This window comes from Ctenopharyngodon idella, chromosome 3, assembly GCF_019924925.1.
Source record: "Ctenopharyngodon idella isolate HZGC_01 chromosome 3, HZGC01, whole genome shotgun sequence".
NCBI lineage: Eukaryota > Metazoa > Chordata > Actinopteri > Cypriniformes > Xenocyprididae > Ctenopharyngodon > Ctenopharyngodon idella.
This window is the reverse complement of record NC_067222.1, coordinates 386,386-400,985: the sequence shown is the minus strand read 5'-3', so window position 1 is coordinate 400,985 and position 14,600 is coordinate 386,386. Positions and strand designations below refer to the sequence as shown.

General features: G+C 46.3%; 1 protein-coding gene across 2 annotated transcripts in view; it reads left to right on the top strand.

Moving 5' to 3' along the window:
* LOC127509450 (uncharacterized) overlaps positions 1-14,600 on the top strand; it is a 62,936-nt gene that overhangs the window by 44,771 nt on the left and 3,565 nt on the right. For both annotated transcript variants that reach the window (XM_051888184.1, XM_051888185.1), the window contains exons 17-18: positions 12,759-12,827; positions 14,476-14,571. In XM_051888184.1, coding sequence (XP_051744144.1) covers positions 12,759-12,827; positions 14,476-14,571 — 165 coding nt within the window. The remainder of the gene's footprint in view (positions 1-12,758; positions 12,828-14,475; positions 14,572-14,600) is intronic.

The window sequence follows — 14,600 nt, the reverse complement described above, 5'->3', positions numbered from 1 at the left end:
GCATTGCTGCACAAGCAACAGATATCAGGAACACTTGTTAGGCTAAAATAAGCGCAAACGCAATAATTATCAAACAGTGAATTGAAGAAAAACAGGAATACAAATAGAAATAACCATACATAAATATAACTGTAACTATTTACATAGAAACAGTAATTATATTACACATTGCTGCACATGCAACAGACAGTATTACAGTGTCTCTTGGAAGTTTGCACTTTATCCAAAAACTGCTGGTTTTCACATCCTTTGACCAGCACATTTGGCACCTTTTTCTTTTCTGTGAGTGACCGGTCATTGAGGATGAGCCATGGAAGGACCAGCTGTGGAGGCACCAGCCATGGAGGGACAAACCATGGATGGACCAGCCATGGAGGAACCAGCTCTACACACACACCAGCCATGGAGGGACCAGCTGTGAAGGAGCCAGCTTTTGAGGGACCAGCAATGGAGGAACCAGCTCTACGCACACCAGCCATGGAGGGACTAGCTGTGAAGGAACCAGCTCTGGAGGAACCAGCAATGGAGGAACCAGCTCTACACACACCAGCCATGGAGGGACCAGCTGTGAAGGAACCAGCTCTGGAGGGACCAGCAATAGAGGAACCAGCTCTACACACACCAGCCATGGAGGGACCAGCTGTGAAGGAACCAGCTCTGGAGGAACCAGCTCTACACACACCAGCTATGGAGGGACCAGCTGTGAAGGAACCAGCTCTGGAGGGACCAGCAATGGAGGAACCAGCTCTACACACACCAGCCATGGAGGGACCAGCTGTGAAGGAACCAGCTCTGGAGGGACCAGCAATGGAGGAACCAGCTCTACACACACCAGCCATGGAAGGAACCAGCTCTACACACACCAGCCATGGAGGGACCAGCTGTGAAGGAACCATCTCTGGAGGAACCAGCTCTACACACACCAGCCATGGAGGGACCAGCTGTGAAGGAACCAGCTCTGGAGGGACCAGCAATGGAGGAACCAGCTCTACACACACCAGCCATGGAAGGACCAGCTGTGAAGGAACCAGCTCTGGAGGGACCAGCAATGGAGGAACCAGCTCTACACACACCAGCCATGGAGGGACCAGCTGTGAATGAAGCAGCTCTGGAGGGACCAGCAATGGAGGAACCAGCTCTACACACACCAGCTATGGAGCGACCAGCTGTGAAGGAACCAGCTTTGGAAGGACCAGCCGTGAGGGACCAGCAATGGAGGAACCAGTTCTACACACACCAGCCATGGAGGGACCAGCTGTGAAGGAACAAGCCGTGGAGGGACCAGCAATGGAGGAACCAGCTCTACACACACCAGCCATGAAGGAACCAGCTCTGGAGGGACCAGCCATGGAGGAACCAGCTCTGCAGGCACCAGCCTTGGAGGGACCAGCTTCCTCATCCATGGAATCCTGAACATTTCTTAGGAAGCTCAGAGAGGCTGGAGGGCAAGGAATGTTTTGCATTCTTTTCATGAAGGGGTACACCAGCGTTTTCCCCAGCTTCTCCAGAAAATTCCTCCTCCTGTAACTTTTCCCCTGTCCCCAGTTGGGATTGATTTCCCTTCGCACAAATGAATTGTAGGCTGAGACATCGATTATATTGAAGAAGAGAGCCATGGGCCAGCAAGCTTTCTTCCGTCCACATGTGTATGTTGCAACATTCTGAAATATTACACACACACACACACATGCACAACATTTTTGTTAATGTTCTGTCATCTAGTGCAATTTACTTGTTTTTTCCCCCAAATTAATTTCAAGTTCAGTTTACCATTTAGCTTAGAACAGAAGTTATCAAATATTATACAATTATAAAAATATAGCACATACCTTGTCTAGATTGTCCACTCCACCTTTGGTAGTGTTGTAGTCCAGAATAATTTTCGGCTTTCTGTCCTCTCGTTAACTGACTGCTGCATCCTTGTATGCAGTGCTTATAAGAATAACTTTTTTGGGCAGTAGGACACGATGGTGTGTGTCTCGGTGAACGCAAACAAAGATGAAAAACGAGTCCTGTTTGTTCTTGTCACCAATGCACTTGGCACCTCTGGCTTGTTTTTTCACACAGTTCATATCATCCTTAGTTTTCTCTGTAAGAGCTCTGTGCCAAGACCATAGGAGGTGAAAAACTTGTCACACGTGACAATGTGCTCCTCAAAATCACAAAGCATTTCAAGCAGCACACGTCTACCCAGGTTTCGCTCGTGTTGTGCTCCTGCAGTTTGCCAATGTACACCTGCATATTGTAGCTGTAACTGCTTTTGGCATCACAGGCTGCCCAGAATTTAGGACTGTATTTAGCTGGTTTGCTCGGCATATATAGTTTGAATGGGCACTGGTCCCTAAACCCAAGCAAGCATTCATCTACTGTTACATTCAAGCCTGGATTATACATCATATGAAGCCTTTCTACCCATTTTTCCCACAGTTCACAGATGGGTGCCAGCTTGTCTGTTTCTCTTCTTGCAGCTCTTGTTGATTTGTCATTAAAATGGTCCACACTTGACAATCTCTCAAAATCTTTCAGTGGCATGTCAGCCCGAAAAATTGCTCTCCCCATCTCACCATGCCACAGGCGTTGCGTCATCATGGGATTTAAAAACACCAGCAAGGATGAGAAGACCAATAAAAGCTTCCATTGCAATCCAGGCAATGTCAGTCCACTGATCACCAAACGCTTGACACCCCTGTAAATTTGTCATTCTAACTAGAATGTTCTGAATTGATCTTGGAAAATATAACTCAAATGTTGATTTTATGTCTTCAGCTCTTGAACAGGCATACCTTGTGGGACCAGGTGTCTTACTGATGATCTCCTCTGCTCGTGCTCTTCCTGGTGTTTGTGGTGGAGGAGACAAACTCCAAAGTACACTATATTGCCAAAAGTTTTGGGATGCCTGCCTTTACATGCACATGAACTTTAATGACATCCCATTCTTAATCTGTAGGGTTTAATATGGAGATTGCCCACCCTTTGCAGCTATAACAGGCTCAACTCTTTTGGGAAGGCTTTCCACAAGGTTTAGGAGTGTTTATGGGAATTTTTGACCCTTCTTCTAGAAGCGCATTTGTGAGGTCAAATTCATCCCAAAGGTGTTCTATCGGGTTGAGGTCAGGACTCTGTGCAGGCCATTCAAGTTCCTCCACATCAAACTCGCTCATCCATGTCTTTATGGACCTTGCTTTGTGCACTGGTGCACAGTCATGTTGAAACAGGAAGGGGCCATCCCCAAACTGTTCCCACAAAGTTGGGTGCATGAAATTGTCCAAAATGTCTTGGTATGCTGAAGCATTAAGAGTTCCTTTCACTGGAACTAAGGGGCCAAGCCCCACACCATAATCCCACCCCACCAAACTTGGCACAATGCAGTCAGGAAAGTACCGTTCTTGTCCATCAGACTAGTCCATTGGATTGCCAGACAGAGAAGCGTGATTCATCACTCCAGAGAACACGTCTCCACTGCTCTAGAGTCCAGTGGCGGCGTGCTTTACACCACTGCATCCGACGCTTTGCATTGCACTTGGTGATGTAAGGCTTGGATGCAGCTGCTCGGCCATGGAAACCCATTCCATGAAGCTCTCTACGCACTGTTCTTGAGCTAATCTGAAGGCCACATGAAGTTTGGAGGTCTGTAGCTACTGACTCTGCAAAAAGTTGGCGACTTCTGCACACTGTGCGCCTCAGCATGTGCTGACCCCACTCTGTGATTTTACGTGGCCTACCACTTCGTGGATGAGTAGCTGTTGTTCCCAATTGCTTCCACTTTGCTATGATACCACTAACAGATGACCGTGGAATATTTAGTAGTGAGGAAATTTCACAAATGGACTTATTGCACAGGTGGCAACCTATCACGGTACAATGCTTGAATTCACTGAGCTCCTGAGAGCGACCCATTCTTTCACAAATGTTTGTAGAAGCAGTCTGCATGCCTAGGTGTTTGATTTTATACACCTGTGGCCATGGAAGTGATTTGAACACCTGAATTCAATGTTTTGGAGGGGTGTCCCAATACTTTTGGCAATGTAGTGTATTTCCCCATTTTTAGAAAAAAATTGCATCTTCCTCAGGGCATTCCTCCACTGAATCCTCATCTGAATGCTTCTCCTCTGTGATCTCAAAATCAGGGTCAGCCTCTGTAAAGTCTTCCTCTGCATCAGAAGTGTCATCTGGTTCACTGTTTTCTTCATTTTCACTTGACTAAAGCAAGTACTCCAGGGTCTCTTGAGCAGTGTATATTCTTGTCATTTTGGTGAAGAATGAACTGTGGCCAGGTCTTCACTGTTTTTGGTGCTATAAAACAGATTCTTTGATTGGCCTGGTGGTTACTTGGGGAGAATGTTTGATCATTTGATCTTATAGTAGCAGTGGCAATAGGCAGGGAGAAATGTGATTGTTTCATAAACAAATACTGTGAATGGCCCAGTGGCGGAGCCAAGATTTTGTCATAGGGTGGCCAGGCAGGGGCCAGCAACCAGTCTGGGGTGGCACAGAAATCTTCATTATTTCAACATAAAAATGAGTCTGACTATAATGTACTGGACTACGCCTACAACACAACTGAATACAGTTAATTTGTATTTAATTGTAATTGAGATAGTGAATTAGATCATGGAATGCTGAGTGAATATGACCATTTAAAAAAAATTATTCCTCACCTGCAGGCATATTAATAAAGGGGCTTACACTATAGCTAAATTTCAACTTGTTCATTCAGCTTGTTCTGGTTCTCAAAACCCCCAATAGCTTGTTCTCCATTGTTGCATCTTCATGGATGAGACATGCAGATAACTACATACTGTAGTTCAAGGATTATTCAACCTTCATTGAATTTTATAATCAAACTCTTCAGCAATTCTTAGTTTGTCTGATTCAAAAACTAACTACATTTGCATCGTCTAGAACAAATGCACAGTTATCACATTTATTTATACATTAAAAAATTACATATCAGCTTGTGCCTTATATTGTGATCTCATATAGCAGAATATTTTAGTCCAGAGACGTGACGCATATGTATATATTATATATATATATATATATATATAACAAATACATACATGCATACATATGTAATAAATACATACATGCATGCACAGTTTTGACGCAGCTTTAATCGCCTTTTTGGTTATTTCATGACTTAATTGACAACAGAACTATGATGTTGCATGCTCGTAGTTTCTTTTGCGCTTTATTTATAGTGAAGTGATATCTACAGCGCCCATATTTGCGCGTGATTGAAAAGTGCACGCCGCGAGCACAGTATAATGGCTGACACGACAAGAAAGTAAGTTTTTTCTGAGTTTTACTGACATACAGCCTTACATAGATCATCTGACCGCAGATACTGAATAAGGACAACGTGTTTCTCACCGCATCTGACAGGAGTGTCACCGGCTTTCAAACACGTCTTTCAAAATAAAAGTGGCATCAGAAAAACAGAGCATTATGTTTGTTGTTGTTGTTTCTTTGACTGCACACATTGCGACCCACTCAAAACGGCCTTGCAACCCACCAGTTGAGAAACACTGACGTAGGCTATAATGTTCGCAGTTCAACTGTTGTTCTGCTGAAGCTCATTTGGCACCAGTATCCTTTCCGCGCGCGTTTGATTTGCGCATGGCACTGAGGCGAAGTTGGAGTGCTCGTCTGAAAAGTCTCCCGTTTTTTTGAGGTCTTAGCAAGACGGTTCTGCATTTAAATAAAGGCAATTCTTGTCAAGAAGGAGACAGAAGCAGCAGTTGTGAGCGGGGTGGCCAAGCTTAGGCCTGGCTCTGCTCCTGGAATGACCTTGAGTGTGTGTGTGTGTGTGTGTCTCTCTCTCTCTCTCTCTCTCTGTGTGTGTGTGTGTAAGAGAGCGAATGAGAGTCTCTTTTGGATTTTTTTGATCTATGATTTATTGATTTTATTTCAATAAATGCAGTCTTACTCTGATGCATTTGTGTGTGTGTGAGTGTGAAAGAGAGATTTTTGGATTTTATTTTACATATTCTCACAATTTGCTCTGTTGCAGTCTTACCAACTCATTTCTGTGTGTACATGTGAGAGAGTGAGAAAGAGAAAGAGAGAGAGAGAGAGACACTATTTTGTATTTTTTTTTAATCATTTTATTTCACATTCTCAAAATGTGCTCTGTTGCAGTCTTACCAGCTCATATCTATCTCTGTGTGTGTGTGTGTGTGTGTGTGTGTGTGTGTGTGTGTGTGTGTGTGTGTGTGTGTGTGTGTGTAAGAAAGAGAGAGAGCCTCCTTTGTATTTTTTTTCATTTATTGATTTTATTTCACATATTCTCATAATTTTCTCTGTTGTAGTCTTACCAGCTGATTTTTAGTTTGTACCACCAAAAGATTCTAAGTTTTCATATTTTTTCACATTTCCCATTCATATGCGTTCATATTGCTAATACGACAAAAGTGACACCAAGTGTCATCTCATTCCGATGAAGCTACGATTTTTCAAAATATAAACATTTTCGGTCAAAAATGACAGAAGAAGTGAAATGATTTCTGTAAATCCAGCTGTCAAATACTGTGTGGCTTCTCCATGTTGTGTTCTTTTTGAACATAAAGTGTCACCATGCACTGTAAACCCTAATGCTCAAAATACTTAATTGGTTTGAGTAGGACATACTTAAATTGAACAAATTAGTTCAGTTAAATTAAATGCTATGAGTATTTAGCACTTTCTTTTTCTTTTGAGTTCACAGCACTGACATATTTCAAGTAAACTCAACTGTTTCATTGTTTTGAGTTCTTTTAATTTAGACTAACTTAAGTTTAACTAAAACTGGACTGGGATTTCTATTTCCCAGCATGCTTTGCCCATGACACTCGAATTAAGTGTTATATAATGTTTTTTTTGTTTTGTTTTGTTTTTTTTGGTGTGCAAGATTAATGGTAAGGGAGATTTAGTAGTGATTAATGTTTTGTTATGCTAATTTAGAAGAGTTTCTGTTAATGTGGGTTTTTGGAGAGTTACCATCATGGTGACAAGTAGCGAATTCAGCTTGGTATGAGAGCAGGTAAGTTACATGTTTTAAGTTGATGTGCTCATTCAGTAAGTGCTATATACCATGCTATCGTTAACATGATAACAAATTATCAAATTGGCATTTTTTGTATTTTTTTAGGGTTTACAGTGAAGTAAATAACTCATTTGATTTGCAAGAACTCAAAATAAAAAAGTTAATTAACTAAATGTTTTATGTTAATTGCTATCAAAATGTATGAGTTAGCTAACTCAGTACTTCAAGTTAGGAGCAATTAACATGCATGAGTACTACAAACTCAAAACTTGAAAGTTCTGCTTACTTAAAATTGGAAACATCATAACTTAAAAAAATTGATGTAACTGATTACCTCAAATTTTTTGAGTTTGCCCAACTTATTTGGGTTTATAGTGTGATGTCCTGTATTGTTTGCACCTGTTCTGTTCTTGTTAGTCCCTGATTAGTTAACTTCCTCCACCTGTGCCTGTTCAGCTCCCTCATCATTCTGTGTATTTATACTCCCCGTTCTGTGCATCCTGTGTCGGTTATTGAATGTGGTCATGCTGTTTGCTGCCGGTTATTCTCCAGTAAACTTTAATGTTATTTGTATCCTGCATCCCTCGTCTTCTTTACACGGTAGATCCGTGACAATACGCAACAGACTGTTCCCTTTCAGTCGGTCACGTTCGACGTACGTCAGTAGTGACCGATGAATTGGGATATCGCTAGAGAGCCCTATCAGCTTCGAGTGAACTACAACAGGCCAATGGAGTTGGCGTGCAATATTTGCATAATGCGCACCGCCCCCACCAGGTGGTATAAATAGGGGAGCAGATGCAATCGCACTCTGTCTTTCGCTTCGGAGCCATCTAGTGTGTTTCCAGCTTCAGACTTCAGTGAATTCTTCAAGCTAAAAAGAAAGGAAAATTTCTTCTTCTTGTGTTGGTGTGACGGCACTTCAGCGAGGTCGCGAGCTTCCCGAGGAGCCTGAGCTTAAAGCTCTCAACTGCTGTTTTTACAGCACACAATTTCCAATTCCCAGCATTGTGTCTGTTGCAATTTGGGCCGGTTCCTCCGTTGTGTTCGGGGAGTGGTGTACCCGAACATATCGTGACACTCCCTGTGTGCTTCAGCACAAGAGAGCTGAATTTTTCCCCTCCTAAAAGAGCTTCACAGACGAACCCTGCATCTTTTTCAAGATGTCATTTCGTCTGTGCGTTACTGGATGCGGTCATTCATTGGTCCCCGCTGACGGCCACAATCGCTGCATCACGTGCCTGGGCATTCAGCACGCTGAAGCAGCTTTTGTGGATAGTTCATGTTCTCACTGTGGGAACATGACTATTGCAGTGTTGAGATCGAGACTCTCGTTCCTTGGTTCTCAGGGAGCGGGGGGCCCCTCCCCTATGCCCCGTGCCGCCGTTTTCTCTGGCTTCGGCCGGGGTGACGGTGCGCCGGCGTATAGGCAGGGTGATCTGAGGATCCGCGGGCCCTTGTCCCCTCTACCTCACTGCAACCGGTGGTGTTGCCGACTGAGCGTGCTGGTCCCTCTACGGAGCGACCAGCCGTTTCTTTCGGAGCACCGGCGGATGACTGCATGTCGATCACGGCATCGGAAGGTGAGCAAGAGTCCTCGGAAGATGAGGACTCGGCTGCGTTACCTCCCTCCGGGACCGTAGCGTTGTCCGAGCCTGATCCTGAGTTGACGGCTATGCTTTCCCGGGCTGCCGAGAAGGTCGGGCTCGTCTGGAACCCTCCACCGTGTCCCGAACCTTCTCGGCTCGATGATTGGTACCTCGGGGCGGCCCGCGCTGGTCCCCAGCGCCCCGCCCCGATGCGCTGGGGACCAGTTGACCTGCCTGTCAGTGTTGACCTGCCTGAGTACGCTCAAGCACAGGACAGCGGCCCCACTGAAACTCTTTCAGAGGCTCCTGGGGCATATGGCATCCGCAGCCGCGCCGCTCGGATTGCTTCATATGAGGCCGCTTCAACACTGGCTCCGCGGCCGGGTCCCGAGATGGGCGTGGCAGCGCGGTACGTTCCGTGTCCCCGTGACACCGAACTGCCGTCACACCCTCACCAAGTGGTCGGACCCTTCGTTCCTGCGGGCGGGAGTCCCCCTCGAACAAGTGTCCAGGCATGCTGTGGTCCACACAGATGCCTCCTCCACGGGGTGGGGAGCCACGTACAACGGGCATGCAGCCTCAGGTCTGTGGACGGGGCCCCAGCTGCATTGGCATATCAATTGCCTCGAGTTGCTAGCAGTACGTCTTGCACTGGGCCGCTTCCAGGAGCTGTTGACAGACAAGCACGTACTGGTCCGCTCGGACAGCACTGCGGCCGTTGCGTACATCAACCATCAGGGTGGTCTACGCTCCCGCCGTATGTCGCAACTCGCCCGCCATCTCTTGCTATGGAGTCAGAAGCATCTGAGGTCGCTTCGTGCCATTCACGTCCCAGGCGTGTTCAACCGTGCAGCCGACGAGCTCTCACGGCAGCCTCCGCTTCCGGGCGAATGGCGGCTCCATCCCCAGGTGGTCCAGCTGATCTGGCAGCGCTTCGGCGAGGCACAGATAGATCTGTTCGCCTCCCCGGAGACTGCCCACTGCCAGTTGTTCTATTCCCTGACCGGCGGCACGCTCGGCATGGATGCCCTGGCAATCAGCTGGCCCCGGGGCCTACGCAAATATGCGTTTCCCCCAGTGAGCCTTCTCGCACAGCTCCTGTGCAAAGTCAGGGAGGACGAGGAGCAGGTCTTGTTAGTGGCTCCATACTGGCCCACTCGGACCTGGTTCTTGGACCTCACGCTCCTCGCGACAGCACCTCCCTGGCCCATTCCTCTGAAGAAGGACCTCCTGACTCAGAGACGGGGCACCCTCTGGCACCCGCGTCCCGACCTGTGGAAACTCCATGTGTGGTCCCTGGACGGGACGCGGAGGTTCTGAGTGATCTCCCGCAAGCAGTCGCAGACACCATCACTTCCGCTAGAGCTCCTTCTACGAGGAACCTCTATGCGCTGAAGTGGAACCTATTCGTCGAATGGTGTTCCTCTCAACCAGAGCGAGAGGACCCCCGATCATGTTCGGTCAGAACCGTGCTTTCCTTTCTGCAAGAGGGCCTGGAGCGAAGGCTGTCTCCCTCCACCCTCAAGGTGTATGTTGCCGCTGTCGCCGCACATCACTATGCAGTTGATGGTAAATCGCTAGGGAAGCACGATCTGATCGTCAGGTTCTTGAGGGGGGCGAGGAGACTGAATCCTCCCCGGCCCCCCTCTGTACCCTCTTGGGATTTGACCCTGGTTCTTACATCTCTCCGGGGTTGTCCCTTCGAGCCTTTGCAATCAGTCGAGTTAAAAGTACTGTCCCTAAAGACCGTCCTCCTGGTTGCATTGGCCTCGCTCAAGAGGGTAGGGGACCTGCACGCATTTTCGGTTGACGAATCGTGCCTGGAATTCGGGCCCGGTGACTCTCACGTTATCCTGAGACCCCGGCCTGGATATGTGCCCAAGGTTCCTACCACTCCCTTTCGAGATCAGGTAGTGAACCTGCAAGCGCTGCCTTCGGAGGAGGCAGACCCAGCCCTAGCTTTGCTCTGTCCCGTCCGCGCTCTGCGCCTGTACGTGGACAGAACGCAAAGCTTCAGGACCTCAGATCAGCTCTTTGTCTGTTACGGAGGCCAGCAGAAGGGAAAGGCTGTCTCCAAGCAGAGGATGGCCCACTGGATAGTGGACGCCATCGCCCTGGCGTATGAGTCCCAGGGCGTGCCTTGCCCGCTGAGGTTGAGAGCCCACTCCACCAGAGGAGTGGCCTCTTCCTGGGCGCTGGCGCACAGCGCCTCGCTGACAGATATCTGTAGAGCTGCGGGCTGGGCGACACCTAACACGTTCGCTAGATTCTATAGCCTTCGTGTAGAACCGGTATCTTCCCGTGTACTCGCTTCCACCAGCCGGTAGACGCGAAGAGCCTGTTCTAGTGTTGGCTTGCAATGCCACTCCCGCCCCCTGGGCCGGATACGTGCATCCTTTTTACTCCAGTCGAGTTCCCCGCTTGGTGAACCCTGTCGAGTTCCTCCGCCTCCCCCTTCGGCTCGGACATTGCGGAGTGTCTGATGACAGGCCAAACCTCCGTCTCCGACGTTGACGTTTGGCTGGGTTCCACATGTCATGACCCCTCCACGTGAGTGGTCCCATGTGTGTATTTGTCCACGGTCAACTCCCCACGGTGAGCCCGTGTCTTTCCCTTAGCAGAGCCAGCTCTGCTGTCACCTGTCAGATGAGTCTCCCCCTACCCAGGTGGAGCCATCCCAGGGACTCCATATGCGTACTGCCCACGGCCAGTCCATATGTGTACTCTCCACGTAAATTCCTCCCCTACGGGTGGGTAGTGGTCTCCGCAGCGTCCCCTACGGGTTCGCTTCCCCAGTGTAGTCTAGTTTACTTAGTGGGTATATCGGAACAGCAGTAGACTCTCTCGGCGTAAGCTCGCCCCCTTCCCCGTCCCACTGGTGCGCTGGGTGGCTAGAGCTTGCGCTGGGCACTGGAAGGGGTTCATACTGTGGCGCTTTATTTGGGATCCCAATTCGTCGGTCACTACTGACGTACGTCGAATGTGACCGACTGAAAGGGAACGTCTCGGTTACGTATGTAACCCTCGTTCCCTGAAGGAGGGAACGGAGACGTACGTCCCGTCGCCACAGTTGCTGTACCCTCGCTGTAGTGCGGACTAGATTGTCTCCTCAGCGAAAAACAGAGTGCGATTGCATCTGCTCCCCTATTTATACCACCTGGCGGGGGCGGTGCGCATTATGCAAATATCGCACGCCAACTCCATTGGCCTGTTGTAGTTCACTCGAAGCTGATAGGGCTCTCTAGCGATATCCCAATTCGTCGGTCACTACTGACGTACGTCTCCGTTCCCTCCTTCAGGGAACGAGGGTTACATACGTAACCGAGACGTTTTAGAAAAAAACAATTTAAAGGAGAAAAATAGAATAATTAGGGAGAATCAATTCAGCCATTGTGTGAATATTATGTAATTTTCTTCTTTTCTTCTTTTTTTTTTTATTAAATTTATTTACAAGTCTTTAATTTTTGGAATCTGAATACATAATTCAGACTGCATAATCAGTTACTGCTCAGCACTGGGTATAATATTGTCTCCCTTTACTAGGCCACCTTGATTTATTCTATAGTTCTGTCATGACAGCTCTCGGAGTGTTTGGCATGGTAATGGGTATGACAATGTTGATATGGTTGGTCTTGGCAGAATAGATCTGCTATGCTGCTGCTGCTTTTATTGCTGCTGCTGCTGCAGAGCAAGTACGGGACTTGCTACTGCCAATACATACACGAAACGCTGCTGTGAGCAAGTAAGACATGCTGCTGCTGTACAATAGCGTACATGAATTACCTGTAGCAGATCTATACAGGTGGAGCTGGGGAAGGTGGAGGGTTTCTGAAGCGCGCTGCACTGCTAAGGCAAATTCTACTCAAGTATTTGAAGATTGAGCATGTGAGCTCATTGGCTACTAATACAGCAGGAACCAATCATCTGTGTCCTATAGATAATGATGTGATTACGAGCAGGTTGAGTTAAAGGACCTATCAGCCTGCCCATGATTTTTTTTTGTAGGTCATTCAGTAATTTAGTCAATAAAGAAATATGCTGTTGTCACTGCATTTTATTACTAGAATAGGTATGATCCCAGAATAAATCTATACATGCTCAACCATTAGACTTTTGAATCAGATTTCAGTTTTGTTTTAACACAGTGGCAGGACGTTCAAGAGTCCAGAGACGACGACAACAGACTGAGACGAGCCAACGAGGATCAAATGCATGTAATTACCTACTGCTTAATCCTAATATATGTCAATGCAGTCAAACCAAAATTTATTCAGACACCCTTAACATTTCATTCATTATTACAGTTTATTCACTATAGTTAAAAAATGGTAATAAAATATAACAAGATCTCAGAGTTAAACTGTGTCAGAAAAAAATAATCTTAATTATGTCAAATAACACTTAAGCAAAACATGGTCAGGTCAAAGTGTCTAAATAATTTTTGGTTCCAAATTTTTATAAATTTTTACTGGTAGTTCACTGTATAATGAATTTTTGGGTATAATATGTCACAGTTTACTTTATTTTGCTATCCTCACTTACATAAATGAACAGTAGTGTCTTGCACACACTAGGAAAAAAAAAAAATAATCATATATATATATATATATATATATATATTTATTTATATATATATATATATATATATATATATATATATATATATATATATATATATGTTTATATATATATATATACACACTATATTGCCAAAAGTTTTGGGACACTTGCCTTCACATGCACATGAACTTGGCGAGAAGGCCTGGCTCGCAGTCTCCACTCTAATTTATCCCAAAAGTGTTCTATCGGGTTGAGGTCAGGAATCTGTGCAGGCCAGTCAAGTTCCTCCACACCAAACTCGCTCATCCATGTCTTTATGGACCTTTCTTTGTGCACTGGTGTGCAGTCATGTTGGAACAGGAAGGGGCCTCCCCAAACTGTTCCCATAAAGTTGGGAGCATGAAATTGTCCAAAATGTCTTGGTATGCTGAAGCATTAAGAGTTCCTTTCACTGGAAATAAGGGGCCAAGCCCAAACCCTGAAAAACAACCCCACACTGTAATCCCCCTCCACGAAACTTTACACTTGGCACAATGCAGTCAGGCAAGTACCGTTCTCCTGACAACAGCCAAACCCAGACTCGTCCATTAGATTGCCAGACAGAGAAGCGTGATTCATCACTCCAGAGAACACGTCTCCACTGCTCTAGAGTCCAGTGGCGGCGTGCTTTACACCACTGCATCCGACGCTTTGCATTGCACTTGGTGATGTAAGGCTTGGATGCAGCTGCTCGGCCATGGAAACCCATTCCATGAAGCTCTCGATGCACTGTTCTTGAGCTAATCTGAAGGCCACACGAAGTTTGGAGGTCTGTAGCTATTGACTCTGCAAAAAGTTGGCGACTTCTGCGCACTGTGCGCCTCAGCATGTGCTGACCCCCGCTCTGTGATTTTACGTGGCCTCCCACTTCATGGCTGAGTTGCTGTTGTTCTCAATTGCTTCCACTTTGTTATAATACCACTAACAGTTGCCCGTGGAATATTTAGTAGTGAGGAAATTTCATGAATGGACTTATTGCACAGGTGGCAACCTATCGCGGTACCACGCTTGAATTCACTGAGCTCCTGAGAGTGACCCATTCTTTCACAAATGTTTGTAGAAGCAGTCTGCATGCCTAGGTGCTTGATTTTATACACCTGTGGCCATGGACGTGATTGGAACACCTGAATTCAATGATTTGGAGGGGTGTCCCAATACTTTTGGCAATATAATGTATATATACACATATTTTATTGCATAGAAAAGAGATCTGCTTAATTAATGCAACTATTTGATTGTGTTTGTTTTGTGTGTCTGTTAAAGTGCATCTCTGTCATGAAATCATGTACATGTTTGGAGCAGTTGGTCTTGTTTTGTTGAACTCTGTTACGCTGACAGCAGAACTAATCCTGACAACACGTGAGTAAATATCTATAATATTATCTTAT